The 17,804-nt window shown below is 40.1% G+C and overlaps 1 protein-coding gene across 1 annotated transcript in view; it reads left to right on the top strand.

The window, feature by feature from the left end:
• The window catches only part of LOC138064047 (zinc finger protein 474-like), an 85,568-nt gene extending 68,281 nt beyond the window's left edge, over positions 1 to 17,287 (top strand). The window contains exons 11-14 of the mRNA XM_068924775.1: positions 940 to 1,064; positions 3,246 to 3,850; positions 11,820 to 12,000; positions 15,401 to 17,287. Of these exons, the coding sequence (XP_068780876.1) occupies positions 1,052 to 1,064; positions 3,246 to 3,850; positions 11,820 to 12,000; positions 15,401 to 15,552 (951 nt within the window). The 5' untranslated portion in view covers positions 940 to 1,051 and the 3' untranslated portion in view covers positions 15,553 to 17,287. The remainder of the gene's footprint in view (positions 1 to 939; positions 1,065 to 3,245; positions 3,851 to 11,819; positions 12,001 to 15,400) is intronic.
• The last annotated feature ends 517 nt before the right edge of the window (positions 17,288 to 17,804 follow it).

The following is a 17,804-nucleotide window of genomic DNA, read 5'->3' as shown; positions in this document are numbered from 1 at the left end:
TTCTCTTTTAGCCTATAGATGTCTTTGAATTTACAAACACTGCAGTAACAATTATAATTTAAGCAATTAATATGATACCTGTTTGTTAGTTTTAAGTTAAAAGCTAAGAATATTGAGAGACAGAGCTTTTAAAGCTTCCCTCAACTCTGAAAAATAACAGTACAAACAGTATGTCATAGTTGTGCAATTTAGGTCCTATTTTTGCCATGCTTGCATTTCCTTGGCACAGCACGTTTTGCTACATTTACAAGCAGAACTTGTAAGTTACAGGTGGGACTTGTAAGTCAAGCTGTTTGTCTCTTCCTTTCTTATTCATCTTTTCCATCAATAAAGCACATCTTCAATAGCTGTTGCTCAAGAATTTGGCCTCTGTTTGGAACACAGCTCTCAATTCATTTACTGGTAGGTGACTCAGGAGAGATTTTAGCCTCCGCTCCCAGAACTAACTAGGCTGTGGTGTACTAACACAAGTAAAAACTAACATTTACTTCTGTCCCTAAAAGTCTGTTTTCATAGTTGCCAAACAGAAGAAAAAATCATTTTCCAAAACCTCATATTACAAAATTGAATTCAAGACCAAAGATGAATTCTGAACTCAAAAACACAACTTCATCAGGCCTTTGCATTTTCATTGGTATCCAAATATTATATAGGACTCAACTGAACAAAATACGAGGCCAAGGCTTTTATCTTGGAGCTGTTGTAACTCCTTTAAGTATCCATGGAAGACCCAACAGAAATTATAGTGACTTACCTTATGTTGAGGGATTATAGCAAGTTTCTCTTGCTCTTGCTGACTTATATTGTATTATGATCCAAGTCTCACTGCTAATTTGATTCTGTAATTTTGTTATGAATTTAAAGTCCATTTCAATATAGTTGCTCAAAATTTATCTAGTCATTTACTTTACATGTCTTATGTTTGTTTCTTTTATACAGAATCAATGTCATGTGCCAGTAACTTGTCTGGATTTTCAAGTTTGTTGCATCTGTGGTCATGATCTTGTCTTCCAGTAAACACTGAATCAGAAATGCTTGAAAGAAGGAGGTCATGGAGATAAAAAGTAATTCTCAGTAAGATATTGGTTTAAATATCACATATGCAAAACTGTTCAAAATAAAAATCTTAGGTCATCTTGAATAGTCAAGATTTCCTGTATTGTCTTGAGACAAGGTACATATTGTTTCTAGTGCAATAGACTCCAAATGTAATCAAATGACATTTCAGTGCAAAACCAGTTTTATGAGAGATCAAATTCTCAAGTCTTTTTCATTCATCTTTTGTACCACAGGGGTTTGATTCTCTTCTCACTTCCCATTTTACATCAGCGTTGTTCGGCTGCTACATAGCTACCTCAGCCTTAGACTCATGTAAACAGGAAGGGTCCTGGATTTTTAATTTCGAACACAGGTCCACATCTCCTTTTTTAATTAGATTTAAGTTGAGAATAGTGCTATTCCTGTCATAGAACTGTATAAACCTTGTTTATGTAAACCAGTCATATAAACCATTAGACACAGAAGTCTTAAGTTTGACTTCATGAGCGGATGTGTGTATACATCTACCATTGAAACTAATAAAGTCCACAGGTTTATAGCAGGGTGGAATTTAGTCCTCCTATTCGACTTGTGGAGATGGAAGGACCTTCAAATTGTAATGGAGTCCAGTCCATCCTAGAGAATCAGGAAGATCAAATAAGCCATATTTTAATGGTTTTGTTTGGATGGCTTTCAGGCTACCTGCAGATTTCTGTCAAAGGTAAATTTGTTTCGCAGGAATCAAAGATTAAAATGACAGCCTGTAATTGGCATGGTGCTGAGTCATGCAAGATGACCTTAAATTTGATTCCTGCTGAGTTAGGAGAAAATGGAAACGTATACTGAAGCGTTATGAGGAGACCTTGGAGACACATATAATGTTAGAACAATTTTGTTTGGAAGGGACCGTGAAAGTCACATAGTACAGCTTGCTGCTCAGAGCAAGGCTGGCTTCAAAGTTAGAACAAGTTTGCTTGGGGCTTTGTCCAGTTGAGTTTTGAAAATCCCCAAAGAGGGAGAGCCCTATTTTCAATGCTTGACCACTTTCACAATGAAGGATTTTTTCTGTATATGCGGTGGGAATTTCCCTTGCTGCAGTTCATGACCATTGTCTCTTGTTCTACCCCTGTGTACACCTCAGATGAGTCTGGCTCCATCTTTTCTATAATTACCCTTTTAGGTATTTTAAAACAGCTGTTTGATCCCCCTTTAGTCATGTCTTCTTGAGACTAAACAAATGCAGTGCCCTCGACCTCTCCTCGTGTGTTGTGTGCTTCAGCCCCAAATCATTTTAGTGGCCCTTAATGAGAACTGGTTGTGTTTATTAATGTGGCTCCTGTACTGGGCGGCCTAAGACTGGACAGAGTGTTTGAGATAGAAACCACCTCACAACCGGTGAGTAGAGGGTCCTAATAACTTCCTTCAGCCTACTGAATGGGAAGATTTTCCTTGCTAATTGGCTGTCCCTTTGGAGACTGGACATTAACATCAGTCCCTCCACAGAGGGATTTCTTTGCATTTTTCCACAGACTGGGAAATGATATCTAACTATTAAAATAAATAGTTTAGAAATTGAAGACTGTGGTGGAAGTAACAGTTCTATCAGTAACTGAAAATAAATCATATTGATTATACTCAAAGCCAGATATATTCTAGCAATTTAAGTCTGTGGAAACCCTTCTTCTTTTTATCTCCTTCATGGCTTTGCAGCCTCCAAGTCTGAAGCTTGAGGTTTATATTGTGCAGCTGATGATTAGGGGTAGGTTATATTTGATGTTATTTGTCCGTTGTTTAAAAATGTAACAGAGTAAGGTAAACTGACCCTTGTGAAAAACCACTGGTTGCTAACTTTAAAAAGAGAGGTGAAATTTGTTAATTATACTAATTGAATTTGTCTCAGTATCATATAAAACCAAAAGGCAAAACAAAAACACACAGAAACACTTTTCCCTACTGAAAAGGCCATTAGATGCAGTTTTCCAGCTTTAAAGTCTCTAGCACATTCAGGTCCACAAAAATAAATTAACAAGATGGAGCATCATGCCGAATGACAGCCTTTCTCAAGCCCTATCTGTGTAGAAGAGCGGGTTCTTGAAATGTTGTATCCTTCTTGGAAACAATGTAAAGAAAAAGTGCAAACAAAACCAATAAAACTCTGCTAAGTGTCGGGGAGGCCTCTGCTAATATCTCTACCATCTTGCCTTCAGAACAGGTTTCAACATCCAGCGTGTCAGATCTTGGCATAATTTTGCCAGAAATAGTGCATCTAGAAGCTAGCCCCAAGAAAAGACGACCAGGTACTGCAATAATATCAAAACAGTCAGATTCTTCAAACATGTCTCAGACTCCACTGAATCGACCAGTCATCCCACCAAGACGACCTGGCTTTAGAGTGTGTTATATCTGTGGCAGAGAATTCGGGTCCCAGTCTATTTCCATACATGAACCCCAATGTCTGGAGAAGTGGCATATTGAAAATGATCAACTACCAAAGCATCTGCGAAGAGCAGAGCCCAGGAGACCTGAGGCCCCTACTCATGGTTCCTGTTTGACTGCAGCTGAAAATGAGGCAGCATATCAGAGTGCTCAAGCCCAGCTCTTGCCTTGTGAAAAGTGTGGCAGGACTTTCCTTCCTGATCGTCTCACTGTGCACCAAAGGAGTTGCAAAGGAAATAACAGCGGTGTGGGGCTGTCAAGTTCTAAACCCTATAAATCTGGTAAAGGCCCAAGCTTTGGATCTGACTCAGCAGGTACTGATCTATCTGGTGAAGGTCAACAGAAGAGTGGGGCTGCGCCAGCCATATCAGACAAGGTAAACTGCGAAGTATGGGCTGTGTGAAGTGGTCTGAATGGGTTTTGATACTAGGCATTCCAGGGGAGACTGGGTTCTCATCAAAACTCAAAATTTAAAACCACTTTCTTTCAGAACAATCTTTTGGTTCCATGGAAGTATTTCTCTGCTGAATAGTAAGTAGAGGAGAGGGGAATACTGTATGCATAAAAGTAACTATAGGATTCTTGAATCGTTTATTTCTGTTCCTTTTGATTTTCCTGTTGAAAGGGGATAGCTAGGTCCTCATACTCTGTGTTGCTGTGGAGCCATATCCCCAAAAGGGACCACTGTGTGATATAGTTCATTAATAGATTCTGCTGAGCTGCTTAAGCAAGCTTTGAATGTTACATATTTTAGAAGATATTAGGCGTTTTTATTTAGTTAACATGAGATATGATGTCTCCTTGTCCTGTAAGCACTCCAGTGATTTTCTGTTTTTTACCATTATTCTTAACCTTGGCATGGAACATTAGTTTACTGAGGACTGCATGTTAAAAGACAGTTAACTCGGAATGTAACAACAACAAAATAAATAACACTGCACATTTCTTTCCACTGAATTTGATTCAAGATCCAAGAATAAAGAAGCTGATTCACATTACCCAAAAGCTACATGAAGTTTTGGAAAATGGCATATCTGTTCTGCACTTGTTTCCGCACGAGCTCTCTTTGGCCAGGAGTTTTGTAAAGAGATAGATGTCTAAATTTAGGCCTGGTGTCTAAAATAAATAGCCTGATTTTTTTCACTAGGTCTAGTACTCCTGATGGCCTGCGTTTCTTCTGAAAATGGGGTTTAGCTGTCTGTTACCAAAGCAATGCAGTGCTATACAGAGCACTTCTGAAAAGGTTTTAAAAGTCAACGCCTTAAACATGCTGTTTCTCAGTTTTCCGGTTCCTGAATAAAATGGAGATAATAGCATTACCCCACCTAATGTGAGAATGAAGACAATGTGAGATATGTTTATATTATGCCATTTGAGGCCACTGTTTGACAAATAATAGCAAAAGAGGCCCGCTAAATCTCAGCTAAATCTTTCATAATACATTAACAAATTTCATAGAACATGCAAATAGTGCAAAATACTGTGCACACGTATCTATGGCTATAGGAAAGTAGACGTTTCCGTTGTGTCACGTTACATTGTACCATTTACCAAAAACCTTGTATTGTTCTAAAGGTGGTTGTACAATGAAAGGCACTGATAACACGTATGAGTGAAACAAAGTTGTTTGTCCTCTGCACAGAATTTCATATATTTAAAAAAAGAAAAAAGTGGTTTTTTTAATATCATGAAAAATATCCAGAGTTACAGTGACATACAAAAAACAAGTTTAGAGTGTGGTCTGGCACTGAGAATGACTTTGTAAAAATGTTGCCCTCTTGCGCAACATATCTGCTCCCTGCATGGGTTCAGTCACATCTGCCGACTTGTTGAACAACAACATTATTACCAGTTTTTCCTTCTGCGAGCTCTGCAGAGCCAGAATGAAATGTATTAAAATTTCTTCTTCCTTGTGTCTGAACAACAGGTTTCCTCATTTACTTCCAGTCAGTTTTTCAATCACAGCAGAACTAATGAGGCTGCACAGCAGGCAGGATATAATTGATTCTGACGGAGCTTATTACTAGTGATGACTTTCAAGAAGGGAAGATGGATTTTACCTCTCTGAGGTTCTTTATTTTAGTATTTTTAGACCCACCTTTTTGTACAGAGGTACAGTTTAAAAGCAGAGATAGGAGTGGAAAGAGTGAAAGAAATATCCTGTGCTTCTGTGGACTGTTGAGGACTGGAGGACTACTATTAAGAAGTAGGCAAAGGAAACATCTTTTCTGTAGTTTTAAATTCTCTATATGAGGGTGTCTACTTCCAGTAAAAAGTTCTGAAAGGTCCACACATACAGGATGTTGAAAAGCAGTAAGCTGACAGAGGGCCACAGATAACGCTATGTAGAGAAACAAGGTCTGGACCCACGGTACAGTCTTCACTGTCTTTTTCCAGCAAATGGTTTTAATTTTGCTCACTTTACCGACTACTCAGTTGCTTATTAATTATACTAATAGCGTAATGAAATAGAAGTCTGCTTTGGTCCTGGCAGGAATAGCATCAAGCTCCAGGCATCGATTAGACCTGGTTAATGGGAATGATACAGATAAAACTGCTTCCAGCCCACTTTTTGGTGGGCTGATGTTACTTCAGATAGTGTCCTGGTGGGACATGAAGGAGAGGGTCAGAGGGAATTTTTTCAAGAGACTTTGCAGGATTCTTGGAGGAGAAAGACATTGGAGGGAATCGATGTTTCACTTAACAAATCTACTCTGAATGTGAATCAGTAAATTATTTAAGTACCTATTTAAATAACATCTTTTAAAGTCTTGATCCAGCAGTATGTCAGAGGGAAGAAATAATGAAACAAATAGTGTATATATATTTTAACAGAACTGTAAAATTACTGTCAAACTGATTCTATAAAGAAAGATGCTCTAAATTCAAAAGCTATATTTTCCTTAATTTAAAAATAGAGCTGACTGATTCTATCATAGTCTGTGTGAAGGGTGTTCTGCCTTTCCAACTGCAAGAGCTTATGCTGAGGTGCCTCTGTCCTGGAGCTCTCTTTCCATTGGCAAGCGCAGGATCAACTAGACCAATATCATTACTGACAAATGCTTATTCGGTTTCGTCGTAAACACCCTCAATGCTGGAGACTCAACAACCTCCTTAAGCCTTCTCTTCCACTAACTATCCTACCTCTTAGAATACGTAAACGCATCTGAGTTAATCATGCCTGACTATGTAAAGCAAACAGTCTATGCTTAATAGGCTCCCAAGGATTGCATCGCCTCAGAGATCTCGATTCTTGCATGCTATTTGGATTCTGCTGTGATACCTTAGACAATGACAGTGATGTCTCGTACTCAGCGATGTCTTGTACTAGAGCAGAATGTGTTGGTTATTCTGTCATAGACCAAAATGTTTCCTACTGCCTATGTAGATGGGTATTAATGACTTTCTATGGCTATGTTTTACAAATTTTTGCACAACAGATGGTGATAACTTTAATTCTCAAATCTTGTCAAATGTATCACTAGCAGCTGGTGCTGCCACCTGCTGTTTTCTTCCTAGTGTTTTAACTGTCTACACAATAGAAAGGTGTTAGTGAGCTCCCTTTTCTGTATTATAATACAGAAGTCTTGAAAACCTGTGTAACAACAAAATGTTGGTGCCATATCTTGCTGTAGCATAAAGTCCTCTAGTCTCTGCGTAAAATAAAAAAGCCTTAAGATGCCTTGTGATTGTAAGAAAGGTGGGAGGTCAATTACAAACTTCCCACCTGTCTCAGTTGGAGTTTTGAACATCTTCTTAGAAGATTAGTGACAAATATATTTGTAAATACAGAAGAGTGAATGAATGGTTGGAATGAAGCTCACTGCATATTTTTTTTTTGTGAAGGATAGAGGTTTCTGCCTTTTTACATTTACATAAATGCCAGGTTCACTAGACCAATGTTGTTTTTTTTTTTAAAGATACCCATCAGGAGTAGAGTGGGATATTCTAGTGATTCCAGTGGCATAAAGTCTATAGTTACCTGCCTCCTTAGGCAGAATTACCTTGTTGTTATTGTGCTTCATACATAAGCATACAAATAGCCCTAACATTAGTCTGTTTTGGCCAGTCAGCAGCTGAAAGCACTCCAGAAGGCTATGAAATGCTTCTTTGGATGGTTTTGAGAGCCACTCTATGGATTCTCTCTGACCCTTATGCAAAATGCCTCTTACTTGTCAGAGAGAGAGGAATGAGTGGAAAAGATTGCTTTCATATAACATGATGCTGCCATTAAGTATTTATACTACTCTTTTCTGATCCACAGTTCTCTGGGCAGTTCAAGCCTATGATGAGAGCTGTGGTGTGCATCAGGAAGTCTCCCCTCCTCCCATTAAGTATCATGGATAATGAAAGGAATAAGAATTTGGTGCTCTTTCAGTCCTAAATAATACATCTTTATAGAGCAGAGCTTGGGAGACAATCTTATTGGGTGTACTTAAGAGGAAATTAAAAGCTTTGTTCAGTATGGGAGGGTTTGACCTCATGTAAGGTCATAATAGCAGCCTGGGGCTGAGTTCAGGTAATGTCAGGTCTATTGAAAATACATAGTTACATAGCCCTCTGAGTTAAATAACTTCATTCATGGCAACACAGACATACTTAACAGTCTTGGAGAAAAAAGAAAATATGAGGCACCAGAGGAAAACCTAACTGCACCGTCAGGTATTTGTAGGTATTTTTATAAAAACACACATTTCCTCAGGAACAGACCTTCCTTACTATCCTTTTTAAAAGTGAAAACAAAGCTGCAAGCAGAGAGCTTTAGCCACTAGCTTGTGAGTAGTCTGGGTTGGGAAATTCTAGTGATTCCAAAAATAGTTTAGTTTCAAACTGCAGGCCTCCATATGTAACATTCCAGGTAGGAACACTCTGAAAAGAAAAAGAAAGGATGAAGGATGAATACCATCAGTTGTTTAAAAAAAAAAAAAATCCAAGCACAACTTACCTAAGCTTACCTGAGACTCCACAGTTAAGCAGTGAATGAGCTGTTACTACAAATTGTAAGAATATTCTCCCTCGGGTTTTTTTTGTTTGTTTGTTTTACAGTGTATTTGCAGAAGATTTGTGTATGAAATTTAATATGTGGTGATGGTTCAAACTCACTACATTTCTGACAAAAATCATTCCACCCTTATAGTGATCTGATTTATTTTAATTAATGTTGGTCTATGCTAATGTTTCTTTCCTTTTCTTAATTGTGAAAGTTGCAAAAAAATAAGGATTTCTGCTTGAACAGGTTTTGAAAACAAATTTTTTCACTAAATATCAATTTAGCATAACTAAATGCTAAACTTGGAAAACAGAATCCTTTGTTCAGGTGCAAGGCTGGTTTCCCTCAGTCGCAACACAAAACCCATCCCTGTCAGGATCTGGAGAGATCAAAACATATGAGCGACAAGAAGGTGTTTGGGAGTAGTCAGCATGGATTTATGAAGGGGAAATCATGGCTGACCCTCCTGCTAGCCTCCCGTGGTGAAATGAACCTGTTGACAAAGGCCACCGAAAAGGCTGAGGTACTCAGTGCCTTCTTCACTGTGCTCTTTACTGGTGAGAGCAGCCTTCGGCAATCCCAGGCCCCGGGGACCAGTGAGAAACTCCAGGGCGAGGAAGACTTGCCCTCGGTGGAGGAGGAGAATCAGATTAGAGAACGTTTAAACAAACTGGAGATAGATGGGTGCACGGGACCCGCTGTGGTGCACCCATGGGGGCTGAGGGAGCTGGCTGATGTCATCTCTCTCGATGATCTTTGAAAAGTCCTGGCCATCCGGGGAGGTTCCTGAGGACATGACTCAGGCTGGTCTGCCTCCCCCCGATCCCTGGGAGGGGGATGGAGCGACTCATTCTGGAACCCCTTTCCCAACGTATGAGCGACAAGAAGGTGTTTGGGAGTAGTCGGCGTGGATTTATGAAGGGGAAATCACGGCTGACCCTCCTGCTAGCCTCCCGTGGTGAAATGACCAGCTTGGTGGAGGAGGGGAGAGCAGCGGGTATTGTTCATCTTGACTTTGGTGAGGCTTTCGGCACCGTCTCCCACGACATCCTCATAGAACAAACTGGTGAAGTGTGGGCTAGATAAGAGGACGGTGAGGCGGACTGAGAACCGGCTGAATCGCCAAGCTCAAAGGGCCATGAGGAGCGGCAGAAAGTCCAGCTGGAGGCCAGTCCGGAGAGGTGCCCGCCAGGGGTCGATCCTGGGGCCAGTGCTGTTTAACATCTTTGTTAATGGTGTGGGTGGTGGGGCAGCGGGTACCCTCAGCAAGTGTGCAGACAATGCAGACCTGGGAGGAGTGGCCGCTAAAGCAGTTGTTTGCGCTGCCGGTCAGAGGGACCTCGAGAGGCTGGAGAAATTGCCAGGGAGGAAGCTCATGAAGTGGAAACAGGGGAAGCGCAGACTCCTGCGTCTGGGGAGGAATAGCCCCGCGCGCCAGCAGAGGTTGGGGGCGGGCTGACCGCAAAGCGGCTTTGCAGAGAAGGATCTGGGCGTCGTGGTGGACAGCAAGTTGAACGTGAGCCAGCGATGCCTCCTCGCGGCCAAGCTCATCGGCATCCTGGGCTGCCTTAGGAAGAGCGCTGCCAGCAGGTTGAGGGAGGTGATCCTTCCCTTCTACTCGGCACCAGCGGTGAGGCCGCGCTGGATCCAGCTTGGGGCTCCCCATTGCAAGAAAGAGATGGACGTATTGGAGGAAGGCCAGTGAAGGGCCATGAGGATGATTAAGGCATAGGAGCATCTGTCATATTTGGAGAGGCTGAGAGAATAGAGAGATGTCTCAGGTAAATACCTAGGTATTGGAAACTTTTTAGTCAAACTTTGGAATAGGTTGCCCAGTGGGGTTGTGGAGTCTCCATCCTTGGAGATTTTCACAATCTGACTGGACATGATCCTGGTCAGCTTGCAGAGAATGTTGACACCGCTTGAGCAGGAGGCCAACCTGAACTGTTCTGTAATTCTATGAACTTTTCCCAGCAAAAGGACGCTTTGTAGAGTATTATTTCTTCATATAATAGAGTTTACATGTGTGATGCAGGAAAGAAAGCTTATGGAGATTATTCACTAATGACTTTTTCAGACTGTAGCATAAATGCAAGAAGAGCTGCCTAGAATTTCTTGACTACACTGATGGGCTGACAGAGTCATAAATATTGGAATAGGTTATGCTTTTGTCATATACAGCAGAGGGAAAAAATGAAATCTCCACCTCCCTTGCTTACGTGAGAAAAGTCTCCCATGTTTGGTCTGGCATGGCTCTCCCTTTACCTTTAATAAAAAGACAGGAAATAGGTAGTCTTTTACTGGTATTCTGCAACCAAGAATGAAGGAAATTCTGACAGTTGCAGGAATCATCGATGTGCCTCAAAATGATATCTTTGCAGTATGTTTCTGCTTTACGCTGCTACCACGCCTAGTGCAGGATGTGCCTAAAGACATAGTTTAGTCCATAATTCGCAATGCCACAGTAATTATATATTTTTCAAGCTTAGAATATGTATTTCTGGGTTGGAGGTTGAGTTTTTTTTTCTCTTTTTCTCTACAAACAAAAGCAGATCTGCAGTACAGAAACAATGACTTGCTTAGAGCCCAGTTCTGTTCTCACTGAAGTCATAGCAAGATTCACACAGAGTTCTTTGGGATAAACAAACAACAGTTCCTTTTTTTGCCCCCAATCCTGAAATGTCCTGGATTGGTTTTAATCTGTCACGGCCAAGAATTCTACGAGTTAACCAATCTGTGGCAGAAGTAACACAGTTAGTTCCCATGATCACAAATTTATCACAGTTGCTGTCACTGTTTGGCTTAAGAGAGATGCTGAGGCCTGACATGATGCTTTAACTGTGTTCTGCGTGGAGATGGGGTCTTTCTGCTCTTGGATTAGCATATCAGCAGTTCAGCTGAGGAAGGTTTTATTGTCACTTTCCGTATTCCTTCTGTTCAGTAGTTAAAACAGGATTTAAATGTTTAAGATTGTCACTGTACCACAGCAACTTGATCAAGCAGAGGAGTTCTCTCTGAATGTGGTAAGTCAGCATTTTCATGAACTTGTGCAAAAATAACAGAGTTACATAGCTATTAATTAAGTGACACACATGAGTGTTCAGACCAATATCTGGAGAAGGAGCATACCTGTTCCAAATGGTCAGTTAATGATGCAATATCTCTTGCAAGCTTCAGGACTGAATGTAGATATACTGAAACTGATAGGAACATTATCAGTGATTTCACAGATATGAAGCAGTTTCTTTTTCAGCATGATTGTTTTCATTCATTCATTTCATTAATTTAGAGTTATTCTGGTTCAAAATTAATGTTGAAAACAATGCTGATTCTTCATTACAACTGTTATTTGCAGCCACCAGTGACAAGACGGCCACCAACAGTTATTTGTTATATATGTGGCCGTGAGTATGGAACAAAATCTATTAGTATCCATGAGCCACAATGCTTGAAAAAATGGCATCAGGAGAACGACATGCTACCCAAGCATTTGAGAAGGCCAGAACCCAAAAAGCCTGACATCACTTCCGTACAAGGTAAGCTACAGACCAAATGGGGAAATGGGAGGAAGAAAGTGGGAGAAAGAAAAAAAAATTAAGGACTAGCTCAGTGGTTTGCAAATACCCCCATTCAGTCCAAAGAGAAGCTGGTTATCATAGGACTGTAGCTTGTTTTAAGCTTTCTGTTAAGTATTTTATTCTCTTTTGGTGCTACATCAGTGAGAAATAAGAGTAGTCATTGCCTTGGGACATGCCTCTTTGTATGTCGATACCTCTGAATCAAAACATGAAAAGATTAGCAGCCTGCTTCACAGCTACATCATTACTTTTTGACTACTTTCAACACTTTAGAAAAGCATATTTTAAAATGAGCAAAAGTCTCCACGAATAATGTGCAGACTTGACACATACAGTCATTAAAACAAAATACCCGTCAGGCAACATAGCAACTGGTATCTCAGCCAGGTTTTACGCCTATAGTGTTGGTTATAAAAAAGGCCAAACACTAGCTCTTACCCCGATGGTAAACAGTGAGTGGCTTCTAAAATGTGAGTTCGGTGGTGAAATAAGACAGACAGTACTAAATACATGAGAACTGCTAGAAAATAAGGTATTTTTAAAAGCTAGCCTGTGATATATGCTGTAGGTTCAGGTTTTTATTAAAATATATGCAGAGTTAAAATTGCAGTATCTTCTACAATTAGTATCCAGTGGATGCTGTTAGCCACTTTTTATTTACAAGCCTTAGAAGCTTACATTGTGAAATATTATAGTATAAACACAGTGGGGAAAATGCTGTATAGTACATTCTATTTCTGTTAATTATGTCCTGTTTGCGTGTTTGATCCTGTTCTATAAGATGCTGAGATCTCACTTCTTCAAATCAATGAAAATTGATGATCCCTAGCACCTTACAGAGCTAGGCTCCCATATTTATCCAAGGGATATGTGCTCACTGTAGAATCAAGCTGAATTTTCATTTAGGCTTTGCTTGGAAGTTGATTCACTTCCGTTGGATGCCTTCCCTGGCCCTGCCAGCTGGTCTGACCTAGTTCAGGCCAAGTTTGGACCACTTGCGCCCAGGTGGCTAATTCATCCGCTTTTTATTTGTATTCTCTGTAATTTCCCACAGCTTCCCTTAATGTCTCAAAAAACAGACAAGTTCTCCCACAATTCGCTGGGAAAGAATCATACATTAGATCACTTTACAGCAGCACAAAGAAATATGTCCCCAGGAGATGCACCTAGGAGAGAGCAGGACCAGGGAGAACACTAATCATCTGTTCAAAATAATAATAATAGCAGCTCAAATAATATCAATATTGTTTAACAGATGTCAAGCAGCTGAGCTGAATCTGCAGTAAAGATAGGCATTTCCAAAAGATGTTTTCATTTCATTTGCTCTTTTTGTTAAGCTTTTTTAATTTTTACGTGTGTGGCAAAAAAGATGGAGAAAATGAGAATTCTGTCTGAAAGAGGAGGATGCAAAAGGACAATTCAGGTTATTTTGAAATACACTATTCTTATTTTGAGGGAATGGAAGCAGAAAGACATCTACTCTTTGAGAGAACAATCCAGCAAAAGGCTCCCAGATATGGATCTGAAAATTGTCTCATTTATGCAGAGAGTCGTATCAGGCGCCACACATCTCCTATGAGGTGTTGTGTGCCCACACTTCCCAGGGGGTACTGACCTGCTTCCAACATGTGTCCCTACATGTCTGCTGATGCAAGTCTGATCAGTTCTGTAGCTTGAGCTAAAACTATTGTTCCCTCTACAGTTGCCTCATGCTCCTGGCCTGAAGAAAATAATCTCACTGTTGTTCTTTTTCCATAAGACATACTCTCAATCATCTGGTAAAAGCTATAACTGACCCTCAGACCACATACACGTACTGCATGTCTCATGGTTTCTCAGTTTGAGGAGGAGGGGTTACCCTGTTGTTGAATGGAACAGGCAGTGTTCAAAATAAGTTCAGAAATATTAACTGCTTACATAAAACTTTTTATAACTTACATAAATCCTTTTTGAAAACTAAAGTGTCACGGCAAGACAACCACTGCTCTGATTACACAGTGTTTTATTTGTGGAATGCAACACATGCCTGTAAGGAGAAAGTCGTCTTTCTTTTTCTCTTTTTTCATATTCAATAAACTTTCCAAAGTACAGAAAATACACATTCATTTCCTGCAAGCAAAGGGGATATTTGTCTCAGCCAAGAAAAGAAACACTACTTGGTTGCTCTTCTAACAAAAAGAACATTAGGAACAGGCATATTAAGAGATCTAAGGCTTATTGTGGTTATGTGAACCATTGGATATGAATCATATTAAAAGTGTATGGGCCTTTAATGAAGAAATCCATGGTGTGCCAATGACAGAAACCGTGGAATATTTTTAAATGTACAGATCCTTTTCTTTTTAAAAAGTGTGTGCTGCTAACAGTTCAAAGGCAAAAACAATTTCTTTAGCCATTTTCTGTATTGTCATATCTTTTGGGAAGGGCAAAACAAGTACAGCTTCAAATGAAGCCATGTATATATTTTCTTTTGGCACTTTAAATGAAGACTTTATGATCTAAATTCAGATATTAAGCAACCTACCTGTCATTTTTGCAAATGAATTTGAAACAGCACTATGTGAAAGTCCATTTCACAAGATGCAAGTAAATAAGATTTTTTTTACAGTCAAATACAATCTTGAAAAGACATCTGATGTGAGTGTTTGAAGAATGCTTCTGAACTTTCAGAGCAGTGAATCTTTCTGCAATGGAAAGTAACTGAGAGTAAAACTGCATCGTTGCTTAGATGACAAAAGATACATCAGTGCAATGACCTCACTGGAAGCTGTGGCTTAAAAGAATTGTAGGTTTTGCCTGTAAGAGGTTTTAGGCTTACCTAACCTTTAGTCAAGTTATTGGCAAAACTTATATAGATTTCAACAGGAAGAAATTTGGGCCTCTTGTCCAGGGCAGTACAAAGAGCATATTCTCAAGCACGATATACTCCCTGCCATTGCCATGGTCAGATAACACATGCTCATTAAATAAAACTTGAAGTAAAGCCAAAACGTGAAATTTGCTGATAATAGTATGTGTGCAAAGATGTTAATAATTAGCTAAGAATGCATATCATAACACACAGCATGGTGTTTTCTCTGTACTCTCATACACTACAGAATGATTCAGTTTGAAGTTAATTTAATTCAACCCCTGGGACAAAAAGCAGAGGCTTTTTTTTTTTGGGAGGGGGGGTTGTTTTGTTTTGGGGTTTTTTTTAGTCTTCTTTCTTTTCTTTCTTTTTCATTTGCAAAAGCAATATGGTTTGGTTAAAACTGAAAGGCTCAGTCAACAGGTATTTCCTGAAAATATTTTCCATAAAGAGTTGAATGTGGGTCTCCAGAATGAAAACTGATACTTTCTTTTTTTAATTTTCCAGCCAAAGGTTTCTATGATCTTGATTCTTTAAATGAGGCTGCCTGGACCAGCGCCCAGAACCAGCTAGTTCCATGTGATATTTGCGGGCGTACTTTCCTTCCAGACAGACTGAGCGTCCACCAGAAGTCATGTAAACTGAAACCTGCAAAGTAGAGTGGATGTAACACACATGCATACATAAAGCATGCATGCTCACACACACAAATGTGTATGTGTGCACATGAGTACACACACACATGCACATACAACTTTCAACCAAACTGAGGCAGAAATAAAATCCAGAGAGAGTGCATTGTCAGATCACATGATCTGAAGGTCTCCAGAGAAAGATCAACAGTGCAGCTGCTGCTTCAGTGTGAGGTCGAATGTGATTTTTAGCCAAGCAGTAGCAGAAATTCCTCCTTATTTCAGATGTTCAGGTAGCACCCACCTTGAAATCAAATTTGAGAGGGAGGACATAAGGATTCTTGAAGGTAATGTTAAGTTTCATCTGTACTCTTCTGATCCTGTGCTTTGCTGGGTACAGGAATATTCAAATGAAGAATCCTCACCAGGTGTTTTCTGAATCACTGTCCTGTCTGGACATCTGTTGCCCAAATGTGATGTGTTCTTCCGCCCTGCTTCTTTCACAGCCTTTCAGGTTTAGCAAGCTGGACCTTGGAAAGTAGTTGTGCTCTCTACATGCATTTCCCATTCTGTGAAGCATGTTTGTTTTGCTATTCAGCAGGGGACAGAAAGAAATGACCCATGGCTGTCTTTCACTGTGGAGATCCTTAAGAGAGTATCCTACAGAGATCCTCCTTGTGGTCTTGCTCTTCAACAGATCCAGGAGAGTGGGAGAGGTGGTATAATGTCAGGAGCTTCCTTGTCAGCAGGGACATTTGTCCTGCTCTCAGTGAATGCTGTCACCTACTGTTTCAGAAACATGAGACAACTTTTAGGAAATCAATGTTTTGATGAGGAGTAATTCACTGCATCTCAGTGGAAGCAAAGTCAGCGTGATGTTGGTCAAGAAAACTAATTCTTTAAATCACTGGCTCAAATTGTATCTTCCCTTCCATCAAAGACTTGTCTAATCAATGTAAAGACTTCCAGCTGAATTTGACTAATCGGAGAAACCCCATCTTGCTCCCAGCAGTGCAGCCAAGACTCTTCATTGACCCCTACTCAAGAGCTTAAATCCATGAAGCACTCCGGTATTCACATCCTTGTGGGTCACTGGAGTTCACAAAGCATTGTCTGCTGCAGATAAAACATTCCTTGATAAAGGGATACAGCTATGGAGTACAAGCAAAGACTGATTCTTTTAAGAAAACACCACAAAAGTGCCCTCTTCTTGGAGGCATTTCTTGCTTAAAAATGGTACTCATAGCATGATTTATCCTCTACTCAGTAAACCAAACATGCCAAAAATAGTGTAAGTTAGAGAAACACATTTTTGTCATGAACCTGGTAAAAGAAAAAACATCTCTGTGTCATGCCAAAACAAGCATGATGTGTCTGACGGCTGGAATGAAATACCACCCTGTCCATTGTGCCAAATGTGACCATAACGGAGTGCTAGTATGGACGACAAGGGCAGATAGTATACAGGAAAGCAATGGGGGAGGTGTTTGAAAATGCTATTTCAAAAACTGCTGTTGTGTTACTCAGAATCGGTGCCAAAACACATTAGTAAATGGGTTAAACACACGAAGGAAGTAATACTCACTTTAACAAGGTAGAGCAGAGAGCATTTTTTTATTAATTTACTTACTCTGAAGTGTTATTATTAAGTAGTAAGTTATTCAGAATGTATGACAAAATGCGATACGTGTTGTCAGCTAGCAATATAGGCTTCCTGAAATGATGAGAGAAGCTGTATCTCATGTATGTTTTCACCTTCAGGCTTAATTCTCTGGAGTTGGCTGTTATATGTTGTGTGACCAGTGGGACTTTTCCCAGAGCATTTGCACTTACTGTTGCACTTGCACAAATCAGACGAAGTGGATGTCTTCACACACACCAAAATGAAATATGGGTACCAGCTCCTTTTCTCTTCCAAGCTGTCAAGCTGTGTGATTTGTTGTGTAAGTGAAATAAGAAGTATTATCATTGTTCTGTTATTAAAGGAACGCTCCTGGCCCCAGCCCTGGTGGACTGTTAGTTCAGGCTGGGAGAGATACCAGCATTCTTTGGTGAAAATAATTTCCAAAACAATCAATGGCACCTCAGCAGTCCTTTCATCTTCAGAATGAGAATTCTATTGTCTGAAGATGGATATCTTCAGAAGTCAAAGGTTCAGTTTCTATTCTGCAGTGCAAAGCTGTGTAAACCCTGCAGATCTAGCCTTGTTAGCTTCTCAAATGTGAGGAGATTCCCAGGTGGAGCTGGAGCTGTACTGTCTTGCCTCCTTTTAGCTGGGA

The sequence above is a fragment of the Struthio camelus genome, chromosome W, assembly GCF_040807025.1.
Source record: "Struthio camelus isolate bStrCam1 chromosome W, bStrCam1.hap1, whole genome shotgun sequence".
Lineage (NCBI taxonomy): Eukaryota > Metazoa > Chordata > Aves > Struthioniformes > Struthionidae > Struthio > Struthio camelus.
This window is presented reverse-complemented; position numbering and strand designations above follow the sequence as displayed.